We start from the raw sequence: 16,471 nt of genomic DNA, 5'->3' as shown, positions 1-16,471 counted from the left end.
GTGTAAATAAGTGTAAATGGAAGTGAGGTGAAATCCTTTGTACAGATGGATTTGCATCACTTGACTACATGACACCACTAAACACATCTAGGAAAGGAAAAACCTTGTGACCAGTAATGGAAGCTCATGTGAGATATCACTGGCAGGGATCATGACTCTGTCGTTCCTGAAAACATTTTCATGGTGTCAACACCAAAATTTATGCTGAGAGGTCAAAAAGGATACATAATGAGAGCAAAAGAGTAACTTGAGGCATTGACAATGCACTTCAGTGAGATGCTTCAATCTGACATAATACATGTTCCATCATGGTTAGACTACAGGAAAGATTTTGGATTATAGGGGGATGTGTGGTCTTGGTGGATGAGTGAAAGCTCAAGGCAGAAAAACTCAATCTCAAAGTTATACCATGAGAAAAACTAGCCTTTGAAAAACATAACCTACAAAAATTCTTTAGGTTTTACTTTTAATCACTTCAGAGCTCTGAGCAAGGAAGGGATGTAGATTTAAAAACTGCTGCAGGTGAAGAATCTAGGCAGGAGAACTAGGTGAACTGGCATTTATATGTGGTGTTAGGCAGACTAAATCACCTGAAATGTTTCAACCTTAATTTCTGAATACCTCTTTTTCTCATGTATTGAAAGGATATTTGCCAGAAATTTTCAGAAAGTGGGTGTGAGACCAACTTAAGCCTGCACAGTGGCATCCCCCATGCTGAGGAGATGGAGCTGTGATGTTTTCTTTCCTTTTCTGCAGAGGTGCAGAGTAAACAGTGGCTGGTCAGATCATAAATTTAGCTGTATGGCAACTTTCAGGAAAGGAGGCAAGAGTGTATAAATAGGGGCAGGCAAACCAACTGAGATAAATTTAGAAATAACCTCAGCCTGGACTACAGACTAATATTTACACAAAATGTGTGGTAAAATTGGAATATAAATAGCTGTCAGTGGCTAAAGTCAGGATGTTTTACATGAATGAAGCACCCCAGGGAAGACAGCTAATGGCTATTTGCATCATGATTTGACAATTTCAAAGATGGGGTCCCAGAAGTGTAGCCCCACAAACCCTGATTTTCAGTGGTGCTTCTCCATTTGGATAATTTTTGGTCTGTGTGCAGCCATTCCCAACAGCAGTGATGACATCTATCTGGCCCAGCTTTTGCTCACCTTGAGCTGAGCTCCTTCTAAATAGCACATGAGATGTCTCAGTGAGTGAGGAACTTGTTTCGTTTTGTTAAGTATGCTCAGGGAGACAATCCTGAGAATTGTCTGCCAAAGGGTAGCCATAAATAGATTGTGGTGTGCCCCAAGTAACATGTTACACATAAATCATACACAGCCTTCCTGCCACATGCCAGGATGCCAGCACACCTATACTCAGTCCACAGACACTCAGTCATGTGTTCAGCTGGGCTCAACAACACAGTACGGTTTAAGGTCTACAAATATATATTTCTTTCTCAAAATATTCTGGGCCAGACCAGCCTCAGCTCAGTCTCCAAACACCCCTGAGGTCTCATTTCTCCTCTCAATTACAGGCACTAAACAACTCTTTCTCTACGTGTGACTGGCTTCCTCAGGGAAGCAATCTGGAGGCTGAGCTCGGCAAGCACAAAATTTACACTACTTGGAAAAAGATGAAATTCTGTTTCTTAGAAGGGTGTTGGCCACTCTTTATGAGACAAAGCCATTTGATTTCAGAGTTTTCCTGGCTCAGTAACAGGACAAGCAATAAACCACTGCAAGCATTTGAAGGTCTCTGGAGACAGACAGCTCTGCAATGAGCTGGCACACACGGAAGCTAGGAAAAGCCCATAGTGGATTTCACCTGAAAATGTCTCTGATATGTGCAAGACCCATGCATGAGGTTTGCCCACACCCTGTTGCAGTTCTGGATGATGACAATTTTAGACTTTCTGTGCTGACAGACTCCCAGGAGAGCACTGCATTTGACCTGAGGCTGTGGAAAAGGCTTCCAAAATTGATTGACAGCTCTGGCATTATGGGTGTATCATTTGATTGGAGTATGTAATATCGCAGGCTGGAAAACTTGGAGTTTAAGGTTTTAGAACACAGCAATACATATGGGGCAAGATGGAGGTTTTAGGGTGGTGGCTGGTTGCTCTTCTTCACCTTCTTCTTCATGGGTTTAGGTGGCATTTTGTAATTGGACAAAAAAGTCTGCATTGTGGGCTTTGGGTTATTGGGTTAAAAGGGAAAATAATTTAGGTGTCATTTCTTAATTGGATAGTTTAGCCTTGAAAGGCCTTGAAGAGAAAGATTGTTAGCCATTTTGCAGCTTGTTAGTAGAATGTTGGAGAACTCATGACTTGTAATATAGATAAGAAATAATAAACATCTAAGCCTGAACACGAAATAACCATCTCAAGTGCCTTCAATCCTGACCTTGACAGAGACAAGAAAAAGAAGCTGAAAACAGGGAATACCCATCTCATGTTCTTATATATTTGCACATATTTATATATTAGAAGCTTCTTTAATTAGGGTCAGGCCTCCCTAATGCTCCAGCAAGACTCAACATCCTCTCCTTCATCAGTGCTGCGTGCCAGCATCCAGCTTGGCAGAGCAAACACAAGGAAAGCACCCAAATAACAAAGACAACCACGAAAGCACCCAAATAACAAAGCCAACCATTGCTGTGACTCTTTTGAATTCATTGCACTTTCTATTAACTGCTCCTCCTTTACTGGGTCCTCTCTGTAAGGCTGCAAGGTTGAGGTGCAGCACAGGAGGGATGAGGTGGTTGGTCACAGTCCTCCCTGCCTAAGAGCCTAGAAGCCCTGGTGGAAGACAAGCCATGCACGTGAGTTGCTGACAGCACTAAGCCAAAGGCTGTGGGCTTGGTGGGGAGTGTGTTCACACCTCATGTGTGGAGCCAGAGAGAGAACAGTGACTTGCAAAGTGCCCAATCCCTTTCCCCTACCAAAGGGGAAACCTGACCACTCTCCTGCCCTGTTCTGCCCTCTCTCCGTGCACGTGTGGGATGCAGAGGCAGCTGCTGTGCTGGGGCTGGGCTTTGGGTTCCTTGCCCACCTGCCCACTGCTGTGACATTGGAATTTGAAGCACTGCAGGGAAAGCAGTTAATAAAATCAGTCCACTCTGTTTCTCAGTCGTTTAAACTATTTTCATATGTGTCAGGTTTCATTTCACAAACCCCTCATGTTGTGCCTGAAACCAGTTGGCAGTTTGAAGCTTTTGAGAACAGTTTCACAATGGATCATATAGTATGTGGTAATATGGCTTTATGGTACCAAGTGTTTTGTATTTCTGCCCTTTAGGCCTTCCAGCTGAATGTAAATTTAACTTCGTTTTCAGCATAAGCATCCTTCCAACTCCAGATCACCTCAGCATGCTTCAAACCTCTGGAGAAGCCTGAGCTTTCAGCTTATGTTTGCAGTTCAGCTGACTACAACAATTTGCATGAGAAACAGTTGGCAATCCATCCTATTTTGTCATCTTCCCTGCTTCGTCTGCAATGTCTTTGGCTCTTTCAGTCCTAGAAGAGCTGCGTGCATGAGAAGAGCAAAGTCCTACTGATGAGATATTTAAATGCCATAAAATGTCACTACATCAGATAAACTTCAAGATCTTAAAAAAGGATTAAAAGAGAGTTTATTGGATGCTGACATGCAGTTAATAGCACTTTTGCATGCAATGACTTCACACACTGTTTCTATGAAGTTTTAAATGTCATGTAAGTGTATAAATTCCATTCAAATATAACCTTTATTATGAGGCCATCAATAACAGAAAAATCTAATTAAAGAATGAAAGGCTTGCTGGAAACATAACCTTTTTCATATCGAATTGGTAATGAATTCTTAGAGCTCAATGAAGGATATTATTTCAGAGGAGACTGACAAGCACAGAGAAAACCCTGCTTTCCACCACATGGTTTAGTGGAAGTTCCTCTCTCTCCAGCAGCCCATCCTCTCCCTTTGTAATCCTGAGTGAATTATTATTCAAAATGGCTGCATCAAAATGCATTAAAACAGCAGCTGCACCTTTGAAATCTCCCTGTTTTTTTCGGCTCAAATTATCTGCACTGGGACACTTGTCACCTTGCCACAGTCTATTACACCCAAGCCTTTGGCTGATGAATTACAGCTCTGTGAATCATCCTGCTTAGCAAATTGCCAGCATATGAGAAGGAACCAAATATCACTACCAGCATTGCAGAACACCATGGACAATGGAATGGCAGCCTATATTTCCCTTGGTCAGTGCTTACCCCAGAAAAGTAGGCCATGGTGTCCTTCAAACCATAATGAGAATTACTATATAGAGGACTGTCAATCCACATAACAGAAGAAATGAGGCTTGACAGTTCAGAAAATTGGGGATAAGTACAGTAGCAGAACCAATTACTGCAAAAGGATTCGTTATTTTCTCCATGCTCAGTCTAAAACAGCTAGAAATTACCCAGGCCAAAGTTGTTGCCTGATTTTCACAAAACATGCTTATCTGTTTCTAGCTATTGATTTTGCCTGGAAAAACAGAATACGATAAAGTTCTGTTTATGGTCTGTATCTCCCCAAACCATAGGTAAGTCCAAGCTATGAACGTGCCACATCACACTGCAAATGTATGAACAGGATTCCTCTCATCCCTTTCTGGTTTTTTTATTATATCCTTATAGGAACATCATAAATATAAATATGGAGATATATAAAATAATTTTTATTTTGTTCTTTGCATTGCCAAACATCACTTGTTTTTCTTCTGTACTGATTATTCAAAAATTATTACTCTTCCCTCCAGATTAACAAAGATATCACAAGCCACTCGATCCATGCTGTAGACTGACACTGAGAAGAAGGTTCAGAAGGGCATCTGAAGAGCACTAGACTTCATGTGCCTTTCTCTCTGACCCTCTGCTCCCTCATACTGCAGGGTACCCTCACTCCTGTCTCAGAAGTGCTTTCAATGTCAGTCCCCAGCCCCTTTCTTTCTCAGGTCTAGCAGAACAGTCCATCCTGCAGAACCTTTGGGGTTGAATGGGACCTCTAGTCCAACACCCCTGCTAAGCAGGTTCACCTAGAGCACTTTGGACAGGATCATGTTGAGATAGCTTTTGAATATCTCCAGAGGAGGAGATTCCACAGCCTCTACTGCCAGTCTGTCCCAGTGCACCATTACCTTCACAAGAAAGAAATCCTTCCTTATGTTCAGATGGAATTTTCCATGTTCCAGTTTGTGCCCATTGTGCCTTGTCCTATCAGAGGAACCGCTGCAGAGATGACATCCAGGACGAGCAGCTCCATCACCTTTCCAGGGATTGAGGTGAAGTGACTGGCCTGAAGTTTTCTTTGTCCTTCTTACTCTTTTTGAAGACTGGGCTGGCACTGCTTTTCCTCCAGCCCTCAGGCATTTCTCCAGTTCTCCATGAGCCCTCAAAGGTGAAGGACAGCAGTTTAACAATAACATCTAGCTTCCTTAGCACTCATGTGTGCATCCCATCAGGGTCCCATGGATTTGTGAGATCAAGTTTGCCTGAATGATCTCTAATCTAATCCTCCTCAACCAAGGAAAAGTCCTCCTTTCTCCAGATTTTCTCTCTTGCCTCCAGGGCCTTGGGATAAAGCTGCAGTTGCTGGGCCCCGCAGTTTGGCAGCAGCTCATAAAAAAAGAAAAAACATAGTTCATCTCTGCAACTCAAAAACTGCTCTACCCTGCCTCAAAACTGCTCTGCAGAGTGTTTTGAGCTCTGCTGCAGCCAACTCCAGGTCAGTGGTAGTTGCTGGAGGAAGGAACAGTAACCACAATGGAAACGGCAGCTTTGGAAGCTGCTGGTACTGGGGAAAATAAGAATGTGACCAAGTTGTGTTTCTGAGCTCCCTGAGAAGAGTCTGTAAAGCACAGAGCAGCCATCAGCAGCCCTACCAAGCTAAAGATGTCTTGATGTCAGGTCTTTCACAGATGCTTTGCTACACCACTGGGAAACTCACTTAGATACACAACCTGGTCTCCGAATTCCAATGTACAGGCAGGGCTCCTGGGACTGAGTGTGATCATGTGCTTCTGAAAAGATCTGAAACCTGTGGGAACTCCCACCTACTGTCACTAATGCTGGAGGAGGGACCCTTGTTTTCAACATGTTTATGGTACAATAATTGCAAGTTATGTGCCCTAAACGTGACGCAGAAATACCTTTACGGAAAACAGAAGATCTCCTGCAGGGGATCTGGCTGGCATTGGCCCTTGATTTGTACCAGTTGATTCAGTAGATAGCCTAAAGTTCTCTCCAAGATGATGAAATAGAGATTGTTTAAGGCCCTGTTGCATGACATCTAATCATTCTTTATTTAGTGCAACACACTATAACTCTGTTATTCTGTATAAATTGCGTGGTATCCTTGTTGAGCTTGCTAAGCCTCAATGAAATCCTGTGGCTTGTGACTACCAGCTACTATGGAGAAATCCTTTATGGATTTCAGCATTTTGCAGCCTTTTATTTCATTAACATGTTTCACCATTTACTTACTTTATCTGTATCTGCAACAGCTCAGTAGAACCTATGAAACAGCAATATTGAATATCAAATACAGCAATTCTTACAGCGTTATAGGTACTATTACTTGCAGCACAAATCATAAGATAATTTTAATCTGGCTCCCTTAATGAACAGTTTGTGAACAGAATCTTAAATGTGAGGGTCTAATTTTCAGAGATTCAGCACTTGGGGGAATTGCACCAATGTCATTTGCATATTATACACTCAGGCAATTTACAAAAGCTGCAATTCCAGCTTTCTTATTACAGTGTTATTTATTAACTATTTTCTAGTTTGTGACTATACATGGAAGTAAGTACATGGTAAATATGGCACTGCTGGAAACTGGGTTGAGGTTGGCTTTTTCTGTGTGGATTATGAAAACTGTGGAGGTGATAGATTTTAGAGTATATAGTGCTCCCACCTATCACGTGCATCTCCACCATTATAGGTGCAAGTTTTCTTTTCAGGGTCCTACTCTTGGATCATTCTTCTTTTGGTAATGTAGCTATGGTAGGCAAAGTACATCACTGATTAGCTTGAAACACTCTGTTCATATTTAATCATTGTTCTTGTAGTTTTCCTCTGGGCTTTGAGCTGTGGCAGATCTTTTATGTAGGTAGAAAATGCCATTTTTCTTTTGCTAGAATTCTTCTGGGGAGATGCTGTCAGAGTGCTCCATCACATGTGACAGATCATCACTTACAGAGAATTATCTCCAATACAAAATTGAGTTTTTATCTTGAACTGTCGTGTCTGAGAAGTCTTGGCTGTGACACGGGGTAGTGGAAGGAGCTGAATTTAGTAGCTGATTCCTCTTCCAGGACTGAACACGTCCTATCTCTCATAGCCAGTTCTCTCCTTAATCTCATAACAGCTGCCACCTCCCCCTCATGGGCCAACAGGTCTCCTCAGTTAATACTATCTCCAGTGCAGCCTCCCTGAGCTTTAGACTGTGCTCACATTAGAGTGACCAGATTTTCAGTCCAGAACTATCTGTTGTCACAGTGTTGACATCACCAGCGCTCTTCATGCACTCTGGCTCTCACTATTTATAAGCTATTAGCTGTTAAAATCATGTTGGATATAGTGGTGTAAAAATAGTTAGCAAATCAATCCGACATTCTCCAAGCAAATAAACTTTAAATACTGGCTCAAAAAAAAAAAAAAAAGAGTGAGGTGTATGCTTCTGTACAACTGTGTGCCCATAAATGTAAGCACAATATATTGTACTCTAGAGATTGATGTTTGTGAAATTCTGTTTCCAGTCCTGCTTGCTGATTGCTCCTTGCCAGAGCCATGGGGCTCTGAACTGCAGCAGCAGCCATCACTCTCCTGGGAAATTTGCTACTCACCTCCACAATTACAGATTCCTGGTCTAAGATGGGATCTTTATTTCTCCATCCAACAAAATTGCTTTTTTTCAGTAATCCTGGCACAAGTGACAGCATCAGTAATAGAAAAAATATTTGAGCATTTTGTTAAATATTAATAGTTGAAAAATTTAATCATTATTTGGCTGAGAACATACCCAATTCACAGCAGTTCTCAAATTCAGAACAGAGAAAGAGACAGCTGAATCCTAAGGCTTTTTCTAAGATTTTTGTGAGGTTTTGGGTTTTTCTAATCTGGAGGATAACACATCTGAGAATAAAAGAAGTGCTCATGCCGTGAGCCACAGCATCAAGTCTGTATTATAAGGGTAAAACAAATTCTTTTTTACTCTCTTATTAGACAGGAAAAATATTGGAACTCTCCAGGACCTGGGATCCCACACAGACTTGTAATCAACTGATAGGATTTGTATTTCAAAACCCTCTTCACCAATCAGTAGCACGTTTAAGAATGCCATGGAACAGCTGGGTAGGCACTAGAGCACTCTGTTAGCCAGGATCTAGGAAAACCTGGTGTACAAGGCATTCCAACACAGAGCGCTGCCTTCCCGCCAAGCACTTATTTATATGTCAGTTTATTTCGCTCCCAGCCACCTCCTGAGGGGGTTGGGGTTTTTTTCTGCCATTACACTGTACGTTTCTCCTGCTACTTTAAAAAGTGGTAGATGTCATTTCCTCCAATTTATCGATGGAGGAAGCCAAGGGCCGGAGAACAAAGCGCAGGGCTTTGAGTTCCCGCATTGTTTCCTGGCTGTGCTGCTTGCCTCTCCCAAACAGTCCCCAACGCACAGGCCAAGGCTGCAGCCAGCCAAGAAGAGCCTCTGCTCCCCCACATTTATCTCCATGGAAAAGAGGTAACTAATTAAACACCCAAGCTTACTCAGAAAGCTCTTTCACAGACTGCAGACAGCTTAAGGAGGCCGGATTGCTCTTGACAAACAGGAGAGGTTCATGGCAGCTGAATCACTCTGGTTGTGCTACTCCCCCTCCAGCTCAAGCTGCCTCCTTTCATACCACCCTCCCATGCCACCTCTTGAACACTCTTCCCCTGCTCACAGACACACACATCCTCCTGCCTCTCAACTCTGCTGTGCCCAAGTGGCGCTCAGTGATAAGTCCTACGAGCTCAAGTGGCCAAAGTATGAACCTCAAAAGCAGTGCATGCATCTAGGCTCAAAAAGAGAAATTAACAGTTTGGTGTTTGTACCTGACCACTCTCCCAGCATCACTGCTGTCCTTACCACACTAGATGATACTGTAAAAGGAAGAAACACTATCTTTTGTCTCAAAGTACCAGTAAACAATGGGAAACATTAAGGATCCATCAGGATGGCACTGGGACCACACCATCCTCTGGCTACCCACACTTCTGGGCTAACTTTTGTTTTAATATCCAATTCTGCTTGTTTTTCTCTTCCTCAACGCTGCCTTTCAATTCTTAAGTGCCATTCAGCTTGGTTGACTACAATGGATGCTCCCCCAAGCCTGTGAGGACTTGTTGTTTTCTTGTATACTAGGTCCTCTTTCTAATCTTTCTGCTGTACTCCTTTTTGCTACCCTGTGTTTCCTCAGCCACCCACAGAAGAGGTGATGAGTCAGAAAGGGAAGCTTAATAGGGTCCTAAAACAGAAATAACCAGAAAACCTCAGGAGTTTTACTTAGGCAGTTTACTGCCTTTTTCTTATTGAGAGCAAACAAGTTGTAATGACTAAAGAACATCACACAGATTAGTTTTGAAAACTCTCAGACTGATCTGTCCCACATAAGCTGCTTTCATAATACTGAGAGCAACAGGAATCAGGGAGTGTTCAGAGTGGTGGAGGGTTTGATTGAAGTATTTACAGGAGCTCAAAAGACTGAAGGTCCTTATAGGATACATGCAGATCTGTTAATCTTTAAACCAAGTTCTTAGATTCTCCATTTAGAAAGTTTAATTGGTCAGAATAAGTAGGTGTGAATAGAGAAAAAAGATGTGGTAAAGTCCTCCACGCATTACCGTCAAAAGAAGCTAGCTGGGGACATCACCAGTACCAGAATTCTGCTCATGGTATCAAAACCCCATGGGCTCATCATCCTTCAGCAGCAGCACTCCAGCTTTTGGCTAAATAAGCATAAAATGATTTCACAGTGAAGAACATGCCTTTGCAAGGGCACATGATTATGGCTGTATGATTACCTTTCTTGCAAATATCACTCTTTGTATTAGTTTTTACCCTTCAATTAACACAAATGCAAACCTAGGTAGGCTAAAACTAATTTGAAGATTATTACACTGTGCACAGGACACTCAGGTGCTTCCTTGATCTGTGCAGCAAATTAATATAGCAAGAAGAAATCAGCATTACTTTTAAAATCCATGCCAGGGAAAACTCTATCAGGAAATCATATAAATGGAAGGGATACTCAATCACTGAAAGAGCAAAGGATTGGGTCCTTTCAGATTAGTTTATTTGATTAGTAGACCAGTGTTAAAATTTTTGAAACTCACTTCCATTTTTCATGCTGGCAACTCTGAATCATCTCTCTCTGCTGTTTCAACTTCAAAACAGGAGAAAGTGAATACAGTAACCGGCCATGGAGCCTTATAAAATTATTGTTGTGTTGTACAAAGTAGCTGAAAAAATGGTTGACTCAGACAGCACCTTCACCATGCCTGTATGGCTTGTGAAATTGTGCAGGACACCATTCTAGCACTCTTTGCTGCAGCTACAGAACAACATGAAGGTATAAAAGGAAAGGACCAGAGAAAAAGGGGAAATTTTGCAGCACTGCACTTAAATCCCAGTCCTACTGACTTGAGGAGAAGACTACCATTGACACCAGAAAGGCCACAGCTTCAACAGTGCAGCCTGGCCCTCACCTCTGCCTTGAGGGTTTTGCTGTTTTGGTGGCTTCACTAGGCTCAGGAGTGCCCCTTGGTAACTGCTGCTGGGGGAATTCCTGGAGAACAGAGTGCCTGCTAGAGCTGGCTAGTGCATCCAGAGGATGTAAGGCATGGTCCTGGCTCTGTGGTTGAATGTATGCTATGTACCACACCAAGCAAAACCAATGAGGAAGGGAGGAAGAATGCAGATGAGGTTTAGAGGTGCTCCTTTTTTCAAACAGGCACTGTTTAAACTTTTTCTTGTCTTCAAAAAAAAAGAATTAACAGTTAGTGTCTATATGGTTAATCTGTATGTGAAATTTTCCTTTCCCAATTACCCTTTAATTCTAAATTGAGCAATATATTGACATATACCTGTACTCACTCAAAGATTACTGGAGCCAAAGAAAAGCTAAAAAGGCAGACAGATAAGCAGTCACTCATATTTTGGATCAATCTTCCACAGTTAAAGACTATGTAAACAGTTAACTGCATTATAGCACATTTAAGAAAATTAAGGCCCCAAAAAAAAGCAAAGTCAACCTGTGATTAATTTTATTTTGAATATTTTTCAGGGTCTTGGGTGCATCTTTTTATATAACCTAAAATAAATAATGTAAAAAAAAGGACTAATAATATGGATGCAAAGAATGCTTTAAGAAAATACAACTGAAAAAATAGACTAATACATTTGAAAATCATCATCACTGGGCTGACAACAGAGCCAGATACTTTGCTCACAAGTGGTTATCCTCAACTCTTTTAACATGCAACATGCAAACTTCCTGAAGCATTTTTAGCTACACATCATCTTTCAGAGTGAAAGATGATGACTCAGCTAATTTTAAGACTTTATGGTACATATAGTTTTAGACCGAGCATGAATAATGCAGAAAAGTGACTTCCATTTTAAGGAATCAGCACTAAAATCAGATGCTAGCATATTTAAAGTGTCAGCTAGCTAAATGCACGTATTTTAACTTTTTTAAAAGATATATTATGTATCTATATTACTCAAAAAATATTATCTTCCTTTTTAACAAAGTAGAACAGGATCAGTTCTGTAACCAACAATTCCATATATTGTAAGAGTGGATCATGTGAAATCTCTCAGGCCTAGTCTATGTGATCATCAATTTTCACTTACTTTTTTTTTGCCTTAAAACAAAGGAAAAACCATTAAACTGTGTGGAACCCTTTCAACGTTCCCTCACCTCTGTTCAGGTTGTAATGTGCTAAACAGAAATACATAAATGCTAAGAATGCCCAAGGCATCAGTTCTGATAACCTGGTTGGAGGAAAAGACTCTACGGAAATGCTTCATTTGTGATATAAATCATGTTGCTCTGTGCCATGCAAACAGTGCTGGGGCAGGACTGCAAAAGGAGCCTTACTGGCTTTTAGGTCTCTCTGAAGCATAATGCGAACAGTGATGACATTTTCCCACAGCCTACATCTTTCAATTAGGACTAAAAGTCAGAAATAAAATTCCAGCAGCCTAAGTTTTGGGATTTCTGATAAAGTGAACCTGATCTTGCATATTTATGGTGCAGATGGATCTTGATCTAACACAGTTGTTTTGCTGCAGATAAATTTAAATCTAACTCTAAATCAGATTTAGATGTGACAGATTTGACCCTGGAAGACTAATTTCACAGTGGCTCAGAATGCAGTTAACAACATGAGTTTCAAGTCGCTTCCCATCCACTTCAGGTTCCATCAGGAGACTTTCAGCTGCCAACACAGAAAAGGAGTGCCTAAAAAGCAACACTCTCAGGTGTTTACCACAGCTTAAATGCTTCATTTTGTACAACACAGAATAGAACTCACTCCTAGCAAGATCCTAACAGTAGGGCACACAGTCTGTAACTAGACACTGAAAGAGCTTAGCACCTTCTAAAACTGCACCTAACCCATGAAGTTTGACATTTAAAAGGGCAAGCTCAAGATGTGACATTTGCTATGCAAACTGTTTTTATCCTGCCCCATCCCCACTTTGATTTTATAATGCCTAGCAAACAAATTAAGTCCCTAATAATGCAATGAAGTGCAAGTGTAACGGCGTCCTTGTTCAGAGCTCTATTGACTTTTACGGGATGTTCTACGTACATAGATTTCATTGTCCTCAGTGCAGAAAGAGCATCTTGAACTGGTTAAAACAAAAATCCATGTAGAATGCATGTCTTGAAGACTTAAAACAATGCTTTTCCACAGCCATCCCCGTCTTCTCTATTTCCCCGCAACGGAACAAAAAGCACATTTTGATCTCTGGAGGATTTCACTTGTTTTTCTTCAAATTTATTAGCTTCTGTAATTATATAGTCCATTTTATTGTTAAATCAGAAACAGTAAGAGAACACTCTAGGTTGGTATAGTCATTTTACAATGAGCATATCAGCTACAATATCTTTACCTAATGTTGTCAGAAAACCAAAAAAGATCAGAACAGCAATTGATTTATTTTTTTGACAAACCTGCTTATTGAGATATCACCTATTCTGTAAGGAAGAAAATACTCAAAAAATAAAAAAGTTAAAATTTAGTTAAAAGCTTTACTTGTTTGGGAGCAATCTCATAAAACTCTTTTTAATATGAGCACTTCACTTCACAAAATGAAAAACTATTTACACCGTTTTGCTTGCGGTTTGGTCACATTATCTACACACATTTGCAGAAGATCTTAGGCAAAATAGGTATGTATCTTCTTCTGACATAGGCTATCAGATTGATTGCACATTTTCCTTTTACATAATGGCTCTCCTATAGTGCACTGAAGTCAGTGATCACTGTCTAATTACATTCTCATTTTAATTTATGGCTCAACAATAAAATCAATACCACTTCAAACCCAAATATCCAAGCGGCTGAACTACATATAGTGTAAAACATGTGGATTCCACTTTTTTAGACCTGATTTTCAAAAGAATGATATATCTCACCAGCACAATCAACAAACTGTGCAAAGAAAGAAACAACCTTTGCATCAAATTGGTTTGAAAATCAAGGCATCTTGCCAAATTCTGTCAACTGATTTCCTGCTAGTTACATCTCATTTAAAAAATGTTCATTTCCCGATGGCACTACAATGAACTTTTCAGCACGCAGTTACTGAATTACAGTATCTTTTACATACATATGCTATATTTAGGCCAATAATGTAATTTCCATGTTGCACAAAATCATTGCCTTCACAAGCAGAGTTGCTACATACATTCACAGTTTCAATAGATTGTAATTAGCTTCTCCAGTTGTGCTTTAAAAATTCCGAATATTTTCCAACAGTAAGTGCAAAGCAAATGTCCTATGCAGCTACAATTGGTCACAGAGTTATAAACTCCAAAATTACGAGAAGAGCCTTCTCTCATTCTCCGTTTTCATCACCTGCTTTTTCAGGTATGACCTCCAGACTTCTACGAGGCTTTGAGATTTCTGCATTTTCAGTGCCTGGCTTATTAAGTCCACATGAAAGAGTGGCATAATGGATTTGCTTCAGATTCTCCAGTGCTTCATTTTTAGCATATTTGAGAAGATCAGCTTGTCCCTGTAAGGAAAAAAAATGCAGTTAGAATACACATTTGATAACAGCATTCTCTTCTCTTTTACCCTTCTGCTTGTTTTGGATTAAAAATATAGCTGTCCTGATAAAAACAAAATCCAAAATAACCAAAAGAGAGACCAAAAAACAAACCAACCAATGAAGCAAACAAAAAACTCCTCAAAAACCATAACAAAACTCAAATACAGATTATTTAGTGTTAGAAAGAATCAAGCTCTTTGCTTTCTCTTTAGCCAATCAGTGGCATCAACAATGGGGTAGGAGTAATTTCTGCCTAACAGTTTTCAAGCAAGTAATCTGTGCTGTATTTTTAATCCATGGGGACTATAAATGTTTCTGCATAATAAAAACTGTGAGGATTGATTTTAATACCTCAGGGAGCCGTTTAAAACTTTCCTGGTTTTTTGGTTCCTCAGGATTTTTTCCTTAGCAATGTGATTCACTCAATAGCAGGACGGTAAAGGACCAATGCTTGTCAATGCGTGAAATATGAAAACACAGACTGGTGAGCAACACATAAAAAGGACAGTGATGACAAAGACTTCACAGGGCTGTCTGCAGTTCAGCACCATCACTGTCCCTCCTCAGAATTACAGAACCATTTAGGTTGAAAAAACCCTTTAAGACCATCAGGTCCAACCATTAACCTAACACTGCCAAGTCCACCACTAAAGCACGTCCTTAAGAGCCACATCAATCTTCCTCTTCATAGCAATTAAGTTATAAGCAAAGCTGGAAGAGAAATTGTCCCAGGCTTAGGTCATTTGGCTCTTGTTCTACAGTCCTCCATCTCTCTGTATTGATTAAAGCCCTCCAACAGCAACAGCTCTTACTGGGAGACTGTGGACAGCCTTCCCTGCAGCCTGGTTTTTGCCTACCCTGCCCACTTGCAGCAAATGAGCAAGGCTGTAGCACATGGAGAGCATGTCTCTCTTACTGCTGGGCACAGAGAAGTTCAAAAACAAGAGCAGCAAGTCCGCAAGGGCCAAAGGGATTGCGCTGTGCTTGCCTTCCTGAGGTGGAACTGCTCCACAGCTCACAGGAAAATACCTGAAGGAGACAAATTCATACCTGGAGGGGGGAAATACACACAGACACACACACAAAATCCAGGCACTGAAGTTCCCTGAGACTGCCAGTAGCAATGTCCAATGAGGTATGAACACTGACTGCACCTTCTCCTGCCATGTCTGTCCATCCTGGGTAAATTCTGTCTCCTGACAGACATTTTTCTTGAAGACATACTAGTATCTCTTCCAAAGATAACATGTTGCCTCTCCTCTGCCAAATAAGTTTGAAATGCATCTTTACCTCTGGATTTTAAAAATGCAGGAGTAGAGAGAATAGCAGTCAGACAAAAATGTGTGCACTCATGGAGTGATACTTCTGATGCTTCTTTAGCAACTCAGAACATAAATACTATCCAATTAAGTGAGCAGACTTATGTCTTTGAGACCCACAAATTGAAAACAAATTTTACTTTCTTCAAAGAAACAATTTCCCCCCCCATCCCTGCCACGCAAGACGATAATAGTTAAAGTCTTTTTTCTGATCACCAGAAAGGAAAAAATCTAGAATGTCATCAATCACAGCACAAGCTTCAGTAATATTTTCTTCTAAAGGGCTACTTTTTATAAAAATCACATACTTTGTTCCAAACTAACAAACAACTAAAAGCTAATTTAAAACACTCCAGCACACTAAATGAGTCATATCTGGAGTGCATCTGTTTCTAGCCCAAGTTCTGTTTTACATGGATAAGTAGAATATAGTTCTGGAATTTTAATCAAGTTGTTTATTATAGGCAGAGCTGCTAGCAAGCAGTCTATTAATAAGATTGCCCAAAACTTCTCAGTTAAAAAAACACCCCTGCTTTCAGTTACTTATATGCTTGCCAAACTTTAACTACTTAAGCTGATACTTTCCTTGCAGGATTTTTGCCATTGGCAGATTTTATTATTATTATTTCTGTTTAATATTATTCTTTAACCTCATCCATATGGTTCATTCAGTCCTGAGAATAAAGATGGGGAAATGCCATCAGAAGTTTGCTAACAATCGTCTATACTTCCTGCCCTACTCTCACTTAGGGTAGGGACTGGTAATTGGAATGACTACAGGGCAGTAGATCCAAGTCATGAGCT

General features: G+C 40.6%; 1 protein-coding gene across 1 annotated transcript in view; it reads right to left on the bottom strand.

Moving 5' to 3' along the window:
• Nucleotides 1–13,053: 13,053 nt before the first annotated feature.
• The window catches only part of PLCL2 (phospholipase C like 2), a 99,541-nt gene continuing 96,123 nt past the window's right edge, over nt 13,054–16,471 (bottom strand). The window contains exon 7 of the mRNA XM_009086102.4: nt 13,054–14,312. Within this exon, the coding sequence (XP_009084350.1) occupies nt 14,133–14,312 (180 nt within the window). The 3' untranslated portion in view covers nt 13,054–14,132. The remainder of the gene's footprint in view (nt 14,313–16,471) is intronic.

Source organism: Serinus canaria, chromosome 2, assembly GCF_022539315.1.
Source record: "Serinus canaria isolate serCan28SL12 chromosome 2, serCan2020, whole genome shotgun sequence".
Lineage (NCBI taxonomy): Eukaryota > Metazoa > Chordata > Aves > Passeriformes > Fringillidae > Serinus > Serinus canaria.
The sequence above is the reverse complement of the archived record's forward strand: the minus strand, read 5'-3'. Positions and strand labels throughout refer to the sequence as shown.